Source organism: Pleurodeles waltl, chromosome 4_2, assembly GCF_031143425.1.
Source record: "Pleurodeles waltl isolate 20211129_DDA chromosome 4_2, aPleWal1.hap1.20221129, whole genome shotgun sequence".
Lineage (NCBI taxonomy): Eukaryota > Metazoa > Chordata > Amphibia > Caudata > Salamandridae > Pleurodeles > Pleurodeles waltl.
In genome coordinates, this window is record NC_090443.1 from 294,655,885 (window position 1) to 294,677,936 (window position 22,052).

A 22,052-nucleotide genomic window follows, 5' to 3' on the forward strand; every position below is an offset into this window, starting at 1 on the left:
ATGTAGATGCTTTACATAAGTCAGCTGTGGGTTTATTCCCTAAAAAGGCCATGAAAGCTCCCTGCTTGAGGGGAGAAAGCTTTTGGGGGAATAGGTTGAGTTTGTGTGGGTTTAATTCAACGGGTTTGGATGCATATTACCATTCAGTGTGAAATAGCTGACTTAGAAATGGCTCTTCCTTTATGTGGGTCAGAGAATTCAACAAAAAGTTGCTGTGTTTTCCTAAACGACTGAGTTCTGTCAATATAATACATAAGAGCTCTTTTTACGTCCAGTGTGTGTAAAGCTCTTTCCACAACTGAGTCAGGTGGGGGAAAGAATACTGGTAACTCAATAGACTGATTTTAGTGAAACTGAGACCACTTTTGGTAGGAATTTAGGTTTGGTACATATTACCACCTCGTCCTTGCATTTTCAGAAGAATGGTTCTTCTAAAGTTAATGCTTGAGCTCACTGAAACATCTGAGTGAAGTTACAGCAATAGGAAACGTGACTTTCCAGGATAAGAACTGAAGGGGACATGTGCAGAGAGGTTCAAATGAGGGACCCACTAACCCTGTCTGCACAATGTTGAGATTCAAAGCAGCGGTCAGAGGGACACTAGGCAGGATAACTCTCTTGAGGCCCTCTAGAAAAGCTTAGCTCACAGAAATTTTAAATATGGAGGAGTGTTCTTTATTTTGTAAATGAGCAGTGACAGCTGCCAGGCATAGCCTTATCAAAGTAAAAGCTAACCCAGAGGTATGTAAATGTAGTAGGAAGCAGACAATCGTTTGACCACTAGCTGTTAAAGGATCAATATGTTTTTAATGGCAATAGTGAACTAAACCTTTCCACTTTGCAGTGTAACGAGCTCAACTAGCGGGTCTTCTTGCTTCCTTATGAATATCCATATACTGCTGAGGTAGAGTTTGGATATTTTAAAGACCTCAGGAGCTAGATCGCAAGATTAAGAGATCTGGGGTTTGGATGCCCTACTGCTCCCTGGTTTTGGATGAGAAGGTCCTGCTGTTTGGGAAGTACCTGTGTGGGACCACTGAAAGTTCCAGCAGTGTGGTGAACCATGGTTTCCTAGCCCATGTGGGAGCCACAAAGATGAGGGTTAGAGATGCCTGCTGCAGTTTGTGAATCACAAAGGGAAGCAGTAAGAGAGGTAGAAAAGTGCAGGCAAATTACCCTGACCAACTCATCCATAGTACTATTAAAGGCTGGTGAGGTTTAAACTGTGGAATAAGTGTTTGGAAGGATTGAATCCTTGCTGCATTTGGGAAAGCTATCCCCTCCGTCTGAAAAGAGGCTGGTTCCCAGGTAGGGTTGTATCTGGAGTGGTTTCAGGTGAGATTCGACTGCACTGATTGTGAAACCCAGTAGGTGAAGTAGGTATATGGCAGCTTGAGTGTGTTTTAAACAATTCTGATGGGATGTACTCTTGATAAGACAGTCGTCCAGACAAGGGCAAATGGGTATGTTTTCACTTTGAAAGTGGGCGGCCACTACTGCTAGGCATTTGAGAAACACCCTTGGGGATGTGGTGCCCCACGGCTGGATGTCTGGACGTGAGCTCTAGGCAATAACCATGTCAGATAATATCCAACGCCCACTGACCAGTGGTGATATTCCGCCATGTGGAAAAGAACTTCTGATGGCTTCCCCTGATGTAGGCTGACTGGGGGGGAATGGTGGGCAAGTCAAGATTTTGTGGCGGCAGTGGATGGTTTGGAAAATCTGCCTCTACTTTTTCCTCTATAATTATTGCCTCTGCAGGAGCCTTTACAGTGTCCCCTAGGCAATGTGATCTGAGACTGGGGATGCTGATATGTAGTGGTGGTGTCTGTGTATGTGGTTTTTGCTGCTTCAAATATGGTGGGCAATGAAAAGCACCTTGTTGCAAAGGTATTTCAAATCCCTCCATAGCTTTGGCCGTCTAGTTTCTTTATTAATTTTCTAAAGTAGCGTATCCACTTGAGGTCCAAATAAGTGCTTGCCATTAAAAGGAAGCGTCATGATGTTTTGTGGCACTTCCGGCTTAAACCCTGAAACCTTGAGCCAAGCATATCTTCTCATGTCTTCTCATAAGCGCAGTAGTGTTGATGCCTCTTGCAGATATATCGGCAGCATCAACAGCGCAGCAAACTCAAGTATTAGCTTGCCCTCTAAAGCAATCTTATATGCTATCTTTTTATATTTTTTCAGGAAGTTTTGGAGGAGCCCCTCCATTTCATTCCAGTGTGCCCTAACAACAGGAGAGGAGACCAAATGCGTTGGCAATTCTCCATTGGTTGGCGGATTGGGCAGCCACTCTCTTCCCTGCAGCACCTTTTCCCCTGCATTCTTTATCTGGCGGGGTGCCTTACCAGATGTTTGGGAATTTGCCCATTTCCTCATTGTTACCGCTACTAAAGAGCCAGGTAGTAACTAGCCCTTTATGTATATTGGGCCAGTATGGGATAGCTTATACTTTGTCAAGCCCTGGTGTTATAACTCAGGCTTTGACCAGTTCCTTAAAAATATCCAACATATGTCACAGCCACCTTGTGCTATGTAGTGGTATCGTCTGGTGGGGAAGGTTTTCCTGGATACAGATCTGAAGCCATGTCTGTTTGTGGGTCTGTATCCTATGCGTCCCACAGATCATCCTGGAGTAGAACAGAGTACTGGTCCCTAATATCCTGTTGGTCCCCGTCATCCCTAAGTGTGCTTGTGATGCCACAGGTGATGTGGGTAGGGGGGCTGGTGCCTTTATCCACTCTTTCTGTGCATTTGTGGCCAGGGGATCTCCAAAGCTTCCTGAAAACTTAGTGGTCTCTTAGCTGGCTTTCCCTTTGATTGAAGAGGTTTAGCCAGGATGTGATCATTGTCTGGTTATGTAAATGTTGAAGCACAGGTTCCACAGATGCAGAGCTGGCCCTTTGTTTGGGGATGGTGTGAGATTTCAGTTCTGAAGCAGCTTTTGACATCAAGGGTTTCGATGCAGAGGGTCTTGGATCCAAACTACCTGGTTTCGGTGACAATGTTTTCAAATCAAAGACTCGGCTCAAGGAAGACAACTGTAGGCCATGAATTTTGCACTGCTCTTTCAGTGCCGATCCAGGGTTGGGCATGTCCGATAAGGTTGTTCGGTGTGGACCATGGCCCCAGAGCAGTGGAGAACCATGCACAGACTTTGGTCAATCAGAAGTGGATGGTCGACCCTTTGGAATGGGTTTGCTGAAGCTACGGCTGGGATGGAGGGGGAACAGTGCAGTAAAGTACCCTCTTTTTGGCATGGTTACCCATACTGTTTTGCCTGCTGTCAGCGTGTTTTAACTGTGGTCGCTAGGATCCCGCTAACCAGGACCCCAGTGACTGTGCTCTCTCTAAATGTGGTGGTACCCGTCTTTGTACACCCCACAAATGGCATACTGGTGCCCTCATGTTACCTAGGGCATTGGGGCACCAGGGGTTCCCCAGGGGATGCAGCATGTATTATACCACCCATGGGAGCCCATACAAAATGTGTCTGCAGGCCTGCCATTGCAGCCTGCCTGAAAAGGTGCATGCACCCTTTCCCTACAGATCACTGTAAGTCACCCCTATGACAGGGCCCTACTAGCTCAGAGGGAAGCGTGCAAGTACCTGTGTGTGAGGGTACCCTGCAGGAGCACAGGTGCTCCCACGAACTCCAGCTCCATTTTCCTGGACTTCCTGAATGCTGGGAAAGCATTTTACTTGTGTACTGGACATAGGTCACTACCTATGTCCAGCTACATAATGGTAACTCCAAACCTGGGCATGTTTGGTATCAAACATGTCTGAATCATACCCCAACACTGTTGCTAGTATTGGTTGCATGGTTCCATGCACTCTGGGAGCTCCTTAGAGGACCCCCAGCTTTGCTCCTGAAAGTTTCAGGGTTTTCCCAGCAGCCCACTCTGCTGCTATCCTACAGACAGGTTTCTGCCCTCCTGCTGCTTGAGCAGCTCAAGCCCAGTAAGGCAGAACAAAGGATTTCCTTTGGGAGAGGGAGGCAACACCGTTGCCCTTTGGAAATAGCTGTTACATGGCTTGGGAGGTGTAGCCTCCCCAAGTCACTAGTATGCTTTAAAGGGCACATTTGGTGCCCTCCTTGCTTAAACAGGGTTGCACCAGTGCAGGGACCGCTGGTCCCTGCTCTAGCACAAAACTGGACAATGAAAAGGGGAGTTAACACTCCCCTGTCCATCACCACCCAAGGGGTAGTGCATAGAGCTCCTCCAGGTGGCCACTTGATTCTGCCATCTTGAATCCAAGATGGGCAGAGGCCTCTGGGAGTATCTGAGTGGCCAGGTCAGGCAGGTGACGCCACAGCCCCCTCCTGACATGTGGTCACTCTGATAGGTGACCAATCCCCCATTTAGGGTCTCCCTCTTGGGTGGGTCCTCATATTCAACATGCAAGATTCCAGCAGGATTCCTCTGCAATGCTTACTTAGACTTCTGGCTACTGGAACCGCAACTGGACTTCACAGGAACCTACAATACGTAACTCCAGCAACGACTTCGATCTGCAACATTGTTTCTCTGGCTCCTTCCAGCAACTGCAACATTTCCCCAGTTGTGGATCCTTTGAGGGCGACAAGTCTTCAGTTTGAATCAGGAAGTAATCAGGAATCTCCCCTGGAGTGAAGGAATCACTCCCCTGCATCCGCATGCACCAACTGCAATGACTGGCTGCGTGCATCCTCTCTCCTGCAACTCTGCATGGATCCTGCAACAAAGGTGGTGGTCTTGAGTGGTCTCCTTGGTCCCCTATATAAGCTGTCCAAATTTAGAGGTGGTGAGTCTTTGCCTCTCCTTGCAGGACAGTACCCCTGTGCACAGCGACTCTTGTAGCTACCAAGGCTTGATGGCTCTTCTTCCAGGGATTTTTAGGCACAGTGTAGCCCTGGCCTCCAGCACTCTTCTCTGCAATGCATAGTCTCCTGCCTGGTGCTCCAGCGGCGTTGGACTCCTTTCCAGGTGTGCCTCACTGCGACTCCTGTGCCTGCTGCATGTGAGTTGCCTGTGGGGGACGCATCCTCGACTTCTGGCTCTCCTTACTGCAGAGGGTCGCCTGGGACTCTCCTCCGTGGGTTGCGTCCCCTCAGACCTTCAGGGTCCCCAGCAGCTCTGCAACTTCTCTTCTGCAACTCTTGCCTTTGCCAAGGCTTGTTAGTGGTTTTTACACACCACTGACAGACTGCAACTCTTCCTCCGATGTATGACTTCGACTGCATCACTTCTGGAACTCTTCCTCTGCACCTGTGCTGCACATCAGACATCTGGTCTTCAACGTCGACCTCGTCCTCCATCGCCAGAAGGGTGGGAAGTGGCTCCTGCCCCAACCGGACACTTCAACTGGACTGGGTACCCTTCATTTGCAGGTTCTCTTCTGACTGGATCCATCTTCTGTGTCTTTCAGTCTTGCTTGGGTCTTGCATAGTCCTTTTACAAAGTTTCTCTGAGGGTCTGGGAAAAAACAGGTACTTACCTCTTCTCTCCTGGTCGCTGTGGGGGCACTTTGGTATTTATCTTTTGGGGTTCCTAGTTCATCCAGTTCCCCTCTACATATTCCACTTATCTGGGTGGTGGGGGGGAGGGTCTGACTTTCCTATTACAATTTTTTAGTATGTGACTTGTGGGTCTCCATTGTTTACTGTTATTTCACTGTTTTCCATGCCCATTCATGATTACTAAGGTGTATATAATAGTAGGTTTACTCACCTGCTAGTAAGAGTATTGCCTGCATAGTTTTTTAGTATTTGTGTCACTAAATAAAAGTATCTTTATGTTTGTAACACTGTTTCTTTCATGTGTTTAAGTGCTGTGTGACTTCACAGGCTCCTTGAAAGTATAACTGGCGGACCTAAGCATGCTCTTCAGCTTAGGCAGATATTGCATTGACCTATGTGTGAAGGAGAGGGTTTCCCTAAGGAAATCCTCATCTGCAGGCTTCTTGTGCATCGCCACCTTGTGGAAGGTGACTGCATGGTGAAGAACCTCATGGTATGATGTAGTGATATTTGGGAATGAAAGCATGGACTGAGAGAGGTATGGATCTCTGTCAGCTGGGAACTCCACGTCAGTCATCCAAGGGGTCCCATGTGACTGAGTGTTATATGGTTGGTCGAGACCTTGGACAATCCTCCCCCTTTAAAAGGAATAGACACCCTGACTTGAGCATGGCACAGGGTCAACAAGAAATAGTGGAGAGGTGGGCCTAGTGGGAAGTGGTACAGGAGATGGAGGCAATGGAGAAGATGAAGAAGGGTCCTTATTATGGTGCCAATGTAACTTAGGTGTTGATTCTAAAGGCACGTTTAAAAGCCTCTTCGAAAGTCTATTTCCTCTTGGGAGGATCCTATTCCTCTGTTCTTATGTTTTTCTGGAGGATTTGCAAGGATACTACCGGTGCAGGTTGGATGTGGATATGACGCTGCCTAGTGAAAAGCTCCTCGTGAAGGTGTTGGGAGGATCAGCTGGTTTATGTCCTTAGAAGTGGCAGACAAGGCAGGCATGGACACTGGTCTTTTTGGAGCCGAAGGATTTTAACAGCCTTGCAGAACAGAGCTGACTTCTTGCAGACCTGAACTGACTTATAAATCTGAGGGTCGAAGCCTGGCTGCTAGAATAACTTTACAGACTTCGGAAGGAAGGTTAAAGGCTGTCAACTTTCGCAGCTCAATATCCACGCATGAAGGTGAAGAGTTGACAAGTTCTGGTGGAGAACCTTTCCCTGCTGCTGTGACAGAAGATCTTCCCTAACGGCCAGCCCAGTCCGGAGCCACCAGGATTACTTGGGCCCAGTTGTTCTTGATCTTCTTGAGAACTCTGGGCAGAAGTGGTATGAGCGGAAAGGCATAGATGAGGCCTGAGCTCCACTCGCAATGAAAACTGTTGCCCAGCGAGTGCATCTTGGAAACTTCAACACTGCAAGTTCTCTGCAGAGGTGAACAGATCTAACCAAGGCTCTTCCCAAAGCTGAAAGAGTCCTTGTGCCACCTCCAGGTGGAAATATCACTTGTGATCCGCTAGGCATCGACAGCTCAGTTCGTCTGCCCTGGCGTTCAGAGACCCTACCAGGTATTGAACCACCAGGGCTATGCCCTGCTGTTCCTGCCATGTCCAGAGACGTAGGACCTCTTGACAAAGGGTTCACGATCCCACACCACCCTGCTTGTTGCATTACCACATTGTCCGGTTGGTGTTTTCCTGCACCATCCCCCCTTTTACAACAGGAAGTGTTTTCAATGCTAGTCGGATCGCCAGGAGCTCCAGGAAGTTGATACAGTGTCCGGATTCCATTAAAGACCGTATGCCTCTGATCTCCGCCTCTCCCAGATGGCCTCCCCATCACAGAAGTGACATCTGTCACTACTGTAAACTCTGGTTGGGGAAGGGAGATGAGTCTGCCCCTTACCCAATCGTAGTTCATTAACCACCACTGCAGATCTTTCGCAGTTCCTTCTGAGGTCTGAACTTTTCATCTGTGAGATTTCCCTGATGCTGTGCCCATTGGAACGTGAGGTCCTACTGCAAAGCTCTTATATGCCATCTAGCATCATTGACTAACATGATGAAGGAGGCTATGAGGCCCAACAGACTTCTGAGTCTGTCTCACTGAAATCTAGGATAAAGGCTGAAACATTGGAATCAGAAGTTGAATATCCTGAACTCACTGCTCGGGAGTATAGGCCCGAAACTGAACTGTGTCCAGAACAGCTCCAATAAAAGAGAGAGTCGGAGAGGGAGTCATGTGTGACTTTGGCACATGTATAGTGAACCCCAGCAAATGCAGGAGGTTTGCCGTAGTGTGAAGGTGGGTGACACCCTGGGGCGAAGGAGCCTTCAACAGCCAAGTGTCTAGGTAGGAGGAAGACTGAAATCCCTAAACTGCGCAGATGAGCTGCTACCACCGTCATCACTTTGGTGAACACATGAGGGGCACTGGTGAGACCAAAGGGGAGCAAGGTAAACTGAAAGTGCTTGTGGCCATCTTGAATTGCAGGTAATGCCTATGTGCAGGCAGACTGGGAATATGGAAATATGCATCCTGCAGTTCAAACACTACCATCCAGTCTCCTTGATCTAGGGCAGACAAGACCTGAGCCAGAGTGAGCATTCTGAATTTTTCCTTTTTGAGGAAGAGATTGACGTCCCGCAAATCCAGAATAGGGCGAAGACCCCTGTTCTTTTTGGGTATCAGAAAGAAGCAGGAATAACAACCACTGCCTACTTCTGATATCAGGAGCCTTTCTATGGCTCCCTTAGCCAAGAGCGTTGTAACTTTCTTGTGGAGCAAACATAGGTGATCCTCCATCAACTGTTCTTCTGACAGAAGTAGAGAAGGGAAAGACTGGAAGGAGGGGGTAGAGGAGGAATCGAATCCTCCCTCCAACTGGACGCGTATGGTCTTGCAGAATCACACTAGAAAGCTTGGATGTTGTGGAGGTGGGGGTCTGTGTGGTGGATGACTTCTGGCCAGACCCTCTGGGTCTGAGGGCACCATGATCGCACCCCTGAGCAAGATGATGGCCTGGCGGAAGACGGTGGCTGGTCTGTGAGTGTTGTGGTAGCCCTCTCCTTCCGAAGCCTCGAAAGGGGTGATAGACAGACTGTTGGCGAGGGATCACTGAGCAGCCCATTGACTTGGCAGTAGCCTGGAAGTCCTTAAAGCGCTCCAGAGCCCAGCCTGCCTTTTCAAACAGGCGGGACCCATCGAAGGACATGTTATTGAAGGTTGCCTGTACATCCCCCAAAAAAGCCAGATGTACGAAGCCAAGCGTGGCGTTGAAGGGCCACCATCGACAAAATTACTCTATCTAGCAACTCAGTCATGTCCAATCCACACCTGCTAGTAAACTGGCTGCATCTCTCCCATCTTTGACTGCTTGTGAGAGAGTAGCCTGCACGTCCTCCGGGACCTGAGGCAGCATCTGCACCACCATATCCCATAAAAACATCCCAATAGGCATAAGGTGTTTACCGACCTCAATGCCAGGCTGGAGGAAGTAAACATCTTCTAAGCTGGTCCAGCCTCTTGAATTCCCAATCCAGGGGAGGGGAAGAGAATGCACCATGGGAAGTAGAGGCTTGGACCACCAAGCTCTCCGGGGTGTTGTGTGAGGAAGCTAGGATCACCCAGAGCTGGGCGTTGTCGCCGGCCAACTGTCCTATTTACAGGAGTCCCTGTGCTGGGTTTAGACCACGTCCCCAGCAGGACATCCGTGAGGGCTTCATTAAAGGGTAACATCAGTTCCGATGTGAAAACCTCCAGCTGAAGCACCGCCATCAGGAGGTTAGTTCTGATGGCTTCGTAGGCAGAGCTTGATCCAAGACCTCATCTGCGCTATGCACCACCATGGTATATGATGCTCCCTCCTCCATAGCCACCAAAGAAGGTGAGAGCATGCCAGTATCTGGAGAGGTATCAAGACAACTGGCCTCCCCTAACTCCTTATACCAGTCCATTTGCTCAATTGGGACTCCAGAGGGTCCTGAGACCCCCCCCCAATTCCTCACCAGTGCCTGGCTGATCATAGAAAGGCTCAGGCAATGATCTGGCACCTGTTGACGCCGGAATTGGTGTTGTGTGATGCTGTTCTGGCTCCGGATCATCGTTATTAGAATGGGGCTTGCATCAACGGTGGGCGCGGGTGGCGCCGGGATCGTTGACGTCAGGAACAACGCTGGAGGAGGCAGACTGTGTGGACTCTGCATTTATCTGGATCCGACATCAGATCCAAGAGACCCCACTGGTCCAAAGCCACCTGCGTGGAACCTGATGGGGCCTTTGCCGACCCAGCAGGGCCCAAAGGCGCTCAGACAGGGCCAGTCCACTCAAATACAAGACGCATAGCCTCAAAAAAACTCTTGAGTTGAGCGGGGGTCGCTCCAGCTCCTGGAAAGGGGGTGGGGGAAGGCTCAGAGTCAGCCCTGCAACGATTCTGCAGAACAGTGCCTGGAACATCAACATTCCTGACTCGCCTCATCAGTTGAAAGGTGAGGCGACGCCCACTTGGTCTTCTTCTTGTGCCTCTTCCCCGAATGCCTGGAGGACCTCGAGTGGGACAAAGAGGACTTGGGGCTCCTTGGGCAGTCCTGCAACCTCCTCCTCGACCGGGACCGAGACCGCTGAGGAGTCCCGCCCGATGTTGACTGCAGGGCTGCCATGAGCTTCAGGGACTGCTCCCTCAAAGCTTTCGGAGCCAAGGCCTGGCAGTCGGAACACAACTTCGAGTCGTGGTCTTGGTACAAGCACCAGAGACATACCTTGTGGGGGTCTGTCGCTGACATGGCACAGTAGCAGGCGCCCCAGGGCTTGAACCCAGTCTTTCTAGATGTCATCCTTGCACAGACAACAAAAAGTCTTCGACAAAAGGGTTGAAAAAAGGCCTGTCAAGGAAGAGAGTAGCACAATTCCGGACCTGCGCTTTAACTGACATGGAAGGAAAATAAATTCTGTACGCGCACCTGGGTGGTGCCTTTATAGGTGGCAGTGATGTCACAGACTGCTCCAACGACACCATGCGGATCCGAACGAGGACACCCGATGGCACACGTAAGGGGTATTGCTCAGCAAAAGTACTGGATTCCAAGCTGATGCCAGGAAATCCTAAGGCAAGTAATCTGCAGCTAGAAGTCTCTATCATATTGAAGGAGCAGCATACAGGTGAAATAATGGACAGCTGGAGAGAAAAACTATTTAATTTTGACAGTGAGTTTACAGAAACTAGAGAAGTTGAAGAGGCAATAAAAACTAGCTGAAGCATGCCTTTAACGCTTGAACAACAGTCTTGAATGCGTGGCAACCACACATGCCAGAGAGATCTCCAAGGTACAGGGGATTGAAGATTAGATCACCTGAATGCACAGCTAAATAGAGCATAATGACATGAGATAAATTGATGGGGGCATAGCCGATTCTAGATAAGAGGTGCAGATGCTACAGAATACCTGCAGCGCAGCAAACAGCAGGATTCCGGGATTTTCAGCCACTCCCCAAATACGGTGCCTAACGCCACACAATACCTCTTTGAAGTGATGAATGCAACATTCCAGACAGTTTAAGAAATATTGTTTGACACTAGGTCTCCTGGTAACACCCTGTGGGCACAATCAATGTAATTCAGAGCTCAGAGACCCAATTCTGAGGAACACAGCCATCTTACAGGATAATTTGCAAAGGGGTAACAAATCCTGTAGCTGCCATACCATGTGGAAACCGAGAAGTGGACGGAGGAGCTTCAGGAGTGCGTAAAGACTTATAGAAATTAGTGATTGTGTATTTCCTCTGCGTCCCACTCCCCTGAGTGCGTAGGGATACAGGAAAGCATGTATCTTGTTAGAACTGTGGCGGCACATTCATTCCCAGACAGCATTACTTTTGGTCAAATAGAGGCACAGGACAATACTGGCGATTGAGTGAACATCAGCATCTGCTTCCAGAGTCTTTTGAATAACTTGTCGCATGCAAGTACAAAGAGACATTAAGTGTGAGGATATTCCAAAATGAGTGAAAAACTCGATCTACTCTCGCCTCAGTTTCCTGCATTTCCTCAAATCTTGACACCACCCATTTTTACATTTCTTCTACTTTATGCAGGCCCTTTTCATAATTGTTTGTTTTCTTCCCATTACAATCGCTTTGGTTACACTTACATGGACTTTGGAGAGAAATTTGCTTTTAAAATGGAGATAAACTGTATAATTATAGTGACAGGTGACTTTGGAGCACAATTTCATATTAGGGTAGCTGCTTTGTTTGCAATGTTATAATCTGCATTGTTTTTTTTTTTGTTTAACAAAAGGATTGAAACTAAACAAACAGGATTGTTTTTGTTTGTAGAACGGAGGAGGCTCCCCATCTGTGCCTGAAAGGTGCAGTGAAAAGGAACTGGTGTCAGCAGAGAGTGGAGATTTATATGGCTAAGCTGTCATATCCATCAGAAGGATAAGTACAGTCAAAGATATCAAGTGAAAATAACTATGAAGATTTGCCATTTCCATGGCAGCAATGGTTTTGAGAGGGTACAGCCCCTACAACTTAGACACATGGTTCACAGGGGCAGAAAAATAAACTCATCTTCAACAACTATGATTGGGCATTTTGAAGCATTCGAGCGGACGGCTGCTTTACTGAGCAATTTTCCATTTGAGTCCAATTATGTCACTGCTTACAGGTCTCCGTTCCACTGAGTACCTTTTCCATATACAAATACAGGTTATGCTGCCTGCACGTAGGGATACATCTATAAAAATCTTTTTTTTTTTTTTAATATAAAAAGTGTAAAACTGATGTGCATCCTTCACTTGGATGGCAAAAGTCAATGCTTATTGGTAATGTTAAAACCCATGACTGAAAAATACCTCGGACATCTACCATTTAAGTGAATCGCAGAATAAATTCTTTGAGATTCCAGAAACATCTGTAGCTCCTCCTCAGCACATGGGAAATAGAGTATACAATTAAACTGACAAAGTGAAAGGTCTATCTCATCACTGGTAATAGAACCAACACAGGACTTGACTTAATTCATGCACAAGCTTTTCCTGAAGACCCTAACACCAAACGTTGCATGGACAAACATTAGAGCTCTTGCCAATCAAGTTCTCCAATTTAACCAGGGCTCCTTGTTGACAACATCAAAGCTACCACTTTTTTATGTTGCAAATTACTTTCGCACCCCCTCCCACCCATCGAAATGAATCTCACAGCTATCAACTCATCTTTTCACACTGATAAGAATGCAAGAAGAGCTGATACCTTCAAAGTATAATTCATCTCTCTCGACCTCAAAAAATGCACTGCATCAAAATCCAGACAAGCATGGCATTTTCATAAGAACTCTTCAATGTCAGCATCATCAGAGAAATGGACTAATAGGAGACCCTAACTTCAGCATCCTACTCCAAGTTCTCAATGTCAGTGTTTTGTTTTCAAAGATCAAGAAGTGTAAGTGTCATATCTCAGCATCACAGTACCTATACACAAAAAGGGAATGCTCATTCACAACAAATTGTTATCAGATAATTCACAAAAACAACATTACATGTTATTCTTAAGACTTCCTTCATTTACGAATATGGTTTTCTCAGTACAAGAAACGGACAAGTACACAATCACCTACCTGCACAATCGCTGCTGTGACTGGAGAGCCTGCGGTAGATGTTGGCCTGTGCTGAGAAAGCTGTTTAGTAGCACCCTGAGTTCCATTTCCTGTCCCTGGAGGAAGGTTAGTCCTACTTGCTCCACTTGCACTAAGGTTATTCCTAATTGGTGCATTCAAACCTGTTCTGTTCATGTTACTCCTACTGACAGTTGCACCAGAAGGAAGGGTGCTCATCTTGGGAGCCGGACTGGGAGGCTTTGGGGCCGAGCAAGCCAGTTTGGGAGCAGGGCTGGGGGCTTTAGGTGCAGGGCTTGGAGGCTTGGGAGCAGGGTTGACTAACTTGGGTGCAGGACTAGGCAGTTTTGTAGAAGGACTGGGTAGCCTAGTGGAAGGGATGGCCATTTTGGGCACTGGGCTAGGCAGATTGGGGACAGGGGTTCCCATCTTGGAAGTTGCATTCTGCATGCTGGGAGAAGGGCTACTCATCTTTGGTGAAGAGCTAGTCATCTTGGGGGTAGGACTGGCCATCCTCTGGGAAGGGTTAGCAATTTTGGGGGTGGGACTGATCATCTTCGGTAAAGAATTTGCCATTTTATTTGAAGGGGCTGAATTCTTTGGGTTAGGGCTGGCCATCTTTGGGGCAGGACTGGCCATCTTATGGGTAGGGTTAGGTACCTTTGAGGGTATCTGAGGAGTTTTTGCTGGCTGAAATCCTGTATGGTTTGATGATGAAATGTTTATAGTTGGGGATTGTCTGTTAAGGTTATTGCTGCTCTGCTGCTTTGGATGGGAGGTGCTCTGGGCGACCAATAAGCTAGGAGTGGAAGAACTGGGAGACGTTGTGGTTTTACACGATGGAGCCATAGTGTAAGGAGATTTGAACCCTAGGCTGGACGGTTGGTTACCCATAGTTTTTGACAAGTAGTTGGTAGAGGTAGAAGAACTTGGTGTCCGAGACACCAGGGGCTGGGAGGTCTGTGGGCTGTGTCCTGGAGACTGGGATAAAGATGTTTGGTGGTGCTTCTCTGGTGTTTTAGTCACTGGAGTAGAAGAGCAGATATGGGGGCTGTTTGTCAATCGAACAACAGGGTTGGCTTGTGATTTGCTAACTGTGGCCTGCAGAGGGGACACATACGTCTGCTGTCCAGATGTCTGTTGATGCACCTTGGACACTTGGGATGTGGAGGAGGATGAACCTTGAGGATGCGATGATGAAGAAGAAACATGAGTCTGCGAAGAAGACAAGAAAGAGGAAGAGGCTGGAGTGTGCAAAGACGAAGTGGCTTGTGCGGCTGAAGAGGAGGTAACATGAGTCTGCATTGACCGCTGAATTCCCTGCTGAAGAAGTTTGGCTGGCAGTGGCTCAAGAGCCACCTTAGGATTTTGAATAGACGATCCAGCAATCAGACCAGAGGCAATGGCAGTGTGAGCTGTTAGTTCATGGGGCTTCTTTGGTACAGATCCACTGTGCCCAGCAATGAGACTTGAGGGGAGTGGTGCTGGGGCAGACTCTTTTTTCGGCGCTCCCAAGGGCAGCTTACTCATAATGGTGGCCAACTTCTCTTCCCGAAGAGCAGAACGTGGCCTGGAAGGCGTGTCTATGCTGGTGCTGACTACTGCAGTCTTTGCGTCATTGTTGAGCACAGCCAAAGCATCAGTGACTGAATCCAGTGAAGGTGGGTTGAAGGGTAGATCATCATCGAGGGAATCATCAAGGCAGATGGTGTCTGATGCAGGTATGCAGTTGGAGTTCATGGGTGCGCCAATAGGGGTAACGGAGACTGGGGTAGTAACACGAGTGGAAGTTACCAGTGGTGTAGAGGTCTTCTGCTCTTTTTTTGGACTGGAATCCTACAAGTAGAAATAACTTTTCAGTTATACTGCAACATAGAATAGTAGTAACAACCAAGGGTTCATTACATAAACAAGCAAAACTCCATTAAAAAAAAAGAGGAAAATAAAAAACAAAAAAAAAAGACAAGGACTCGAGATTTTCTGACCCCCCTTTCAAATTTCAAACAAGCACTGGCATAGTCAATAGGCCTGGCCTTGGCAAGCTGTGAAATGATTTTTTTTTTAATATGTTGCAAGTATATACAGCAATAAGACAGATAATAGAAAACAAATGTGGCTGCCACATGCCTACAGAGCAAATGTTCATTTTAAATAAGCATCCATTAATGTGACAATTTAGAGATTTTTAAATAAAAAAACCTCTTTTAAACAAGCTTTGTCACTGAAGAGAAAGGAACAATTTTTATGCTGATGCGAACAATGTGCAAAGTGAAAGGCGCAATGTAAAGTCGGCAAGTACATTGCCCCAGGTGGCTTTGTGCAGTCACGCAAAGTAAATGGAACCAGGTAAAGTGGACAAGCTCATCTCCCCATCATGTATACTCTGGTGGATGGGAGCAAAAGGTGAATGACAATTTCATAGACTGATGTATGAAACTCCCCGCCAATTAAAAACTCCTCCAAGTAAAAATTATGGGGTATATTTTCCAACCGGAGACACTGATATTTCAATAATATATTTTCCTGTGCAAAATAACAAAAAAAATGAAACCTGGTGTCTCTTTCGATTCCGGGTTCCACCACACCAGTTCAGCCAATCAATCATAACTTGGATAATTCAAACCTAGCTACTTTGTTTTTTTAAACAAGTATGCCTATTCTATTTCCAGCAAAAGCAAAACTTTCAGGTACAACTACTCTGGCAATCTTCTGGAGAGCTTTCACATTACATGGTTCTTCTGTATGCACCTTGCTAGCACTTAGCAAGAAATTCTAAACGCATGCGGGGTTGGCCGGAATGGACAGGTAGTAACCAATTTAAGAGATTTGGTGTGAATGCTTGGCCAAATCATGCATAGCTCTGGTGTGTAGTCAAATTAGTGCTGTTTTGTAGGTGTGCATAAAAATCAGAATGCTAATACAAACATTTCAAAAAGGCAAATGCATCCAATGAGAAGACTGCGTGGCCATGAACATGGTGTGGTGGAGTCCAAGGACACTGCCTTTCTCCAAGGGAATACATCCTTTGCAACTGTCTACTTTTTCACCGACCCAATATCTAAAGGCCACAAACGCTTTGTATTGCTTTAAAGCTTTACCAGTATAAAAAGTGAAAATCTCATGAACTAAGTTTGTACATTTTGTCAAGAAGCTTTTAATCTGCCATGCTAACGGTTTTACATAAATTAATAAAGCTGCACAGTGCATGCACAGCTAAACCAACACACACATCAGTAAAATAGCAGCTTTCCAGACTCAATTTTCATAAGCAGACACCATGCATAAATGAAAGGTGCGTTAAAGGGAGAAAGTCTAAAAAGTTTAAAGTGGGCATACAATTACTTTTTCCTCTAGATATGTTTTCACAACGACTAGAGTGAAGAGAAATGGGAACATCAGCACGAGTATAAAGGCTGATGACATGCTAGATTTGAAGTGAACATGTTAAGCTAAGGATAGTCAAGCAAAAGCAGAATTCTGCATCTCAGATTAAACACCCAAAGTAATCACTGGAGAAGGCACATCAGCTCACTCACAAAACTACCATACATATTTGCTCAACTGCCACAACAAGGGTTGGTGGCAAGTGATAGGCAAGGCTTTGAACTTTTAACACCTTCATATTGCTTGCCAATTTGAAAATTGGTGCATTTATTGAATTTTTTTTCCAGCAAAGTATGAATGACTGCACGGCAGACAGATTTTAGGGCTGTGGTGTGACGCCTCTGAAGCAGCAGTTGTTTTTTCTGCTCTATGCACCCAATAGATTACTGGATGGCGTATGCAGATAAGATCCAGGAAGCTGCCCAAGATAAGCCTACCAAAAAAAAAGTAGTTTGTGCCATGGCTGACCACTGTCAATCCCTCTCGAAGGTGCAGCTGAGACTTTTAGGAGCGCTACCAGGAACTTACTATAGAGAATGTCAGTGCTCCCACAGGATGGCCGCAGGAAGTAGCTAGGCTAGGATTTATACCATTTTCGTCCAGTCCACTATCCATACTGCGCACACTTAGAATAAGTAAGTGGTTTGTTGTCAGTGGTGTTTGCTAGCAGAGAGTGAGATCTAGAGAGATGCGAGCACTGCTTGTTTGAGGCCTAGGAGATAGCCTCTGGGAAAAAGGTTGTGAAATACCTTTACACAATGGCCATGTACTTCTTGGGGAGAGAGCGGATGAGCATTAAAATTAAAGGCTCCGGATTCCAGGGACAAATATAAAGCTCAGAAATGCAATGAAAGTGGTGGCGGTAGAGACAATGCTGTTCATTTGGGAAGTATAATGAACAAGTGCCCCTCCTAGCAGGACTCTGGGAGGAACCAACCAACATTAGGCAACCGAGGAGGTAGAACACGAAGGTGAAACGGTCTTCATGGATGATCTGGACACAGAAGTGGGTGGTGAAATCGGCATCTCAAAATCACTTCTACAACAGACCCTGCAAATTGGAGGAGAAAGAACAGGACGGTCCAGACCTGCAGGACGACCAAGAAAGACTCAGACACTGAGTTGTACTACATTACATCAGGGGATGGAGTACTTTAGGGGAGGGTTCCATCTAGACTGAGGGAGCTGAAAAAAGTTTGTAACCGCCTGAGAGCACCAGGTCCTTTTTAGACAGAAAGGTCACCTTAGCATCTGAGGTGGAACAGAAGATGGTGACCTTCTTAGGTTACCATCGCAAAGGACCCAAGATGGGGACAGACTAGGGACAGGTCCACGTAACTCACAAAAAACAATGTGAGCCGAGGCGTCAAAGGAGGAAAGATTGTGGTGGACATCAACATCCTTTTGGGCTTGGCCTGCACAAAATGTTAAAATTAGACAAAGCAAGCTGTGCTATTTCGGTAGAGTGAAAGAGGTCCTTGCAGATCACAATTCAGTTGAAATTTGCAGAAGTGGCTTATAGGTAGGCTAGGCAGTGGCACAGGGTTGGCTGTTGGGTAAGACTTTTCGTGAAGGATAGCAAATTTTGAGACCATGTTCAATGTACTGAACAAAGCTCAGATCTCTAATACAATGATCTTCTGTCAATGTGTTTGTCGCAGACCCACAGGATAGATACCTGTGGCCAGATCCTCTGACAGCTTAAGACCCTAGAAGAATATGAGATTAAGCAGAGGTGTGTTAAAACCGTCCCACCTACAGTTTGCTGGTTTTTACCCACCCTTAGAGAATGGGGAAACCTAGGTCGTTTCCAAGGAGGGTCTTACATACCCAAGGTGAGTATGCCAAAGAGTAAAGGTCAAACTTATTCACTGATACAGTGTGATTGCAGACTGGAAGAGCAGTTTTGAACTGCCAGCCTGGACTTTGCCATTTAAAGCAATAGCAAAGACAAGCCTCCCCGTGCAATATATTTAAGTCTCCCTATGGCAGGCCTACTGAACACTAAAGCAGGGTGCGGCATATTTCATGGGCAGAACATGTTTTTTTTACTGAGGAAGAACTAGGTTGCCCCATTGGCGAGTATAGGGTTACATTCTGACCCCTCAGCTTTGCTAACATCTGAACAGTGCGACCAGAGTTGATACTCCAAGGTATCCAAAAACTTGTTCCGTTATACGTGGCACAATTCTCTAGTCTAAATTAATGTAACAGGTTGTGGCGTGCAACTTTTACAAAGTTGCCACTGAGTTGCCTTTAGTATCCTGTGCACAAGGAGCCTGTCCCCAAGACAGCTTTCTGCCCCACTCGGGAGACAGGCTAGAAACTCCCAAGAAAAGAGAAAATAGAAGCCTGCACTGAAAAGAGGTGTTACTCCCCTTCTGCAGGAAGCCACACAAATGTTGGTCCATAAGGCTAGCTTCAAAGGAGAAGCTGACTTTGAAGGGCAAACTGGTATCACACGGGGGAGGGGCTGCTCCAATGTCTAGGTAGACAGGTTTGTACTAGGGACAGAGAAGGGAAGCCTGTTGCCAAACCATTTTTTCAAGGGTGTGTAGTCTTCTTGGTAGCCACACAACTGGGTTGAGCTAGGGAGCTCTGGAAGCCAAGAGAGAGGTTCCGTCATGTTGGAAGTGTGCATAAAGCTGCATCTAGGGATAGCCTAGATAGTATGCAGTTCCTTCCTTTCATTTTTTTTTGGTGGAGGTGGGCGGTTTGCTTGTGAATCCAGTTCACTCACCCAGCGCAGAGAAGTTATAGCCACCAGGAATGCAGTTTCCAAGGTGAGCATTAGTAATGAACCCTTTGGCAAAGGGTTCTTCATTAACTGAGTGAATACCACATTTAGATTCTATGTGGGTGCAGGAGAATTTCTTATTGTGGTCATTCTTTGGCTCCCTCCAAGAACCTCTGTCACTGGTGCTGTGAAAAATCTTCTTCCAATATGGTCTCTTGTGTAAGCCACTACTGCTACTAAATGTATGTAGGAAGTTGGCTCTGTATGCACTATTTCAAAGTAAGGAATAGTATGCACAGAGTCCAAGGGTTCCCCTTAGAGGTAAGATAGTGGCAAAAAGAGATAATTCTAATGCTCTATTTTGTGGTAGTGTGGCCGAGCAGTAGGCTTATCAGAGGAGTAGTGTTAAGCATTTGTTGTAAACACACAGGCAATAAATGAGGAACACACACTCAGAGACAATTCCAGGCCAATAGGTTTTTGTATAGAAAAATATATTTTCTTAGTTTATTTTAAGAACCACAGGTTCAAGATTTACAAGTAATACTTCAAGTGAAAGGTATTTCAGTTAGGTACTTTAGGAACTTTGAATTAGCAAAATAGCATATACAGTTTTCACATAAATGACATATAGCTATTTTAAAACTAGACAGTGCAATTTTCAACAGTTCCTGGGGGAAGTAAGAGTTTGTTAGTTTTTGCAGGTAAGTAAACCACCTACGGGGTTCAAGTTTGGGTCCAAGGTAGCCCACCGTTGGGGGTTTAGAGCAACCCCAAAGTTACCACACCAGCAGCTCAGGGCCGGTCAGGTGCAGAGGTCAAAGTGGTGCCCAAAACGCATAGGCTTCAATGGAGAAGGGGGTTCCCCGGTTCCAGTCTGCCAGCAGGTAAGTACCCGTGTCTTCGGAGGGCAGACCAGGGGGGTTTTGTAGGGCACCGGGGGGGACACAAGTCCACACAGAAAGTACACCCTCAGCTGCATGGGGGCGGCTGGGTGCAGTGTGCAAACAAGCGTCGGGTTTTCAATAGAAACCAATTGGAGACCAAGGGGTCTCTTCAGCGATGCAGGCAGGCAAGTGGGGGCTCCTCGGGGTAGCCACCACCTGGGCAAGGGAGAGGGCCACCTGGGGGTCGCTCCTGCACTGGAGGTCGGATCCTTCAGGTCCTGGGGGCTGCGGATGCAGTGCCTTTACCAGGTGTCAGGTCTTAGAAGCAGGCAGTCGCGGTCAGGGGTAGCCTCGGGATTCCCTCTGCAGGCGTCGCTGTGGGGGGTCAGGGGGGTCAATTCTTGCTACTCACGGTCTCACAGTCGCCGGGGAGTCCTCCTTGAAGTGATTGTTCTCCACAAGTCGAGCCGGGGGCGTTGGGTGCAGAATGCCAAGTCTCACGCTTCCGCCGGAAAACGCGTGTTGTTTCAAAGTTGCTTCTTTGTTGCAAAGTTGCAGTCTTTGGTGAACAGAGCCGCTGTCCTCGGAAGTTCTTGGTCCTTCTAGATGCAGGGCAGTCCTCTGAGGCTTCAGAGGTCGCGGGTCCCTGTGGAAAGCGTCGCTGGAGCAGTGTCTTTAGAAGTGGGGAGACAGGCCGGTAGAGCTGGGGCCACGGCAGTTGGTGTCTCCGTCTTCTCTGCAGGGTTTTTCAGCTCAGCAGTCCTCTTCTTCTTAGGTTGCAGGAATCTGAGTTCCTAGGTTCTGGGGAGCCCATAAATACTGAATTTAGGGGTGTGTTTAGGTCTGGGGGGTTAGTAGCCAATGGCTACTAGCCCGGAGGGTGGCTACACCCTCTTTGTGCCTCCTCCCTGAGGGGAGGGGGGCACATCCATAATCCTATTGGGGGAATCCTCCATCTGCAAGATGGAGGATTTCTAAAAGTCAGAGTCACCTCAGCTCAGGACACCTTAGGGGCTGTCCTGACTGGCCAGTGACGACTCCTTGTTTTTCTCATTATATCCTCCGGCCTTGCTGCCAAAAGTGGGGCCGTGGCCGGAGAGGGCGGGCAACTCCACTAGCTGGAGTGCCCTGGGGTGCTGTAACAAAGGGGGTGAGCCTTTGAGGCTCACCGCCAGGTGTTACAGTCCCTGCAGGGGGAGGTGATAAGCATCTCCACCCAGTACAGGCTTTGTTACTAGCCACAGAGTGACAAAGGCACTCTTCCCCATGTGGCCAGCAACATGTCTGGTGTGTGGCAGGCTGCTAAAACTAGTCAGCCTACACGGATAGTCGGTTAAGGTTTCAGGGGGCACCTCTAAGGTGCCCTCTGGGGTGTATGTTACAATAAAATGTACACTGGCATCAGTGTGCATTTGTTGTGCTGGGAAGTTTGATACCAAACTTCACAGTTTTCAGTGTAGCCATTATGGTGCTGTTGAGTTCGTGCATGACAGACTCCCAGACCATATACTCTTATGGCTACCCTGCACTTACAATGTCTAAGGTTTGGCTTAGACACTGTAGGGGCATAGTGCTCATGCACTTATGCCCACACCTATGGTATAGTGCACCCTGCCTGCTAGAGGGGTGACTTATCTATACTTCATAGGCAGTGTGAGGTTGGCAAGGCACCCTGAGGGGAGTGCCATGTCGACTTAGTTGTTTTATCCCCACTAGCACACACAAGCTGGCAAGTAGTGTGTCTGTGCTGAGTGAGGGATCCCCACGGTGGCATAAGACATGCTGCAGCCCTTAGAGACCTTCCCTGGCATCAGGGCCCTTGGTACCAGTTACATGGGACTTACCTGGATGCCATGGTGTGCCAATTGTTGAAACAAAAGTACAGGTTAGGGAAAGAACACTGGTGCTGGGGCCTGGTTAG

At 47.3% G+C, this 22,052-nt stretch overlaps 1 protein-coding gene across 1 annotated transcript in view; it reads right to left on the minus strand.

Moving 5' to 3' along the window:
• The window catches only part of UBN2 (ubinuclein 2), a 588,508-nt gene that overhangs the window by 107,755 nt on the left and 458,701 nt on the right, over positions 1-22,052 (minus strand). Inside the window, exon 14 of the mRNA XM_069231231.1 lies at positions 13,127-14,959. Within this exon, the coding sequence (XP_069087332.1) occupies positions 13,127-14,959 (1,833 nt within the window). The remainder of the gene's footprint in view (positions 1-13,126; positions 14,960-22,052) is intronic.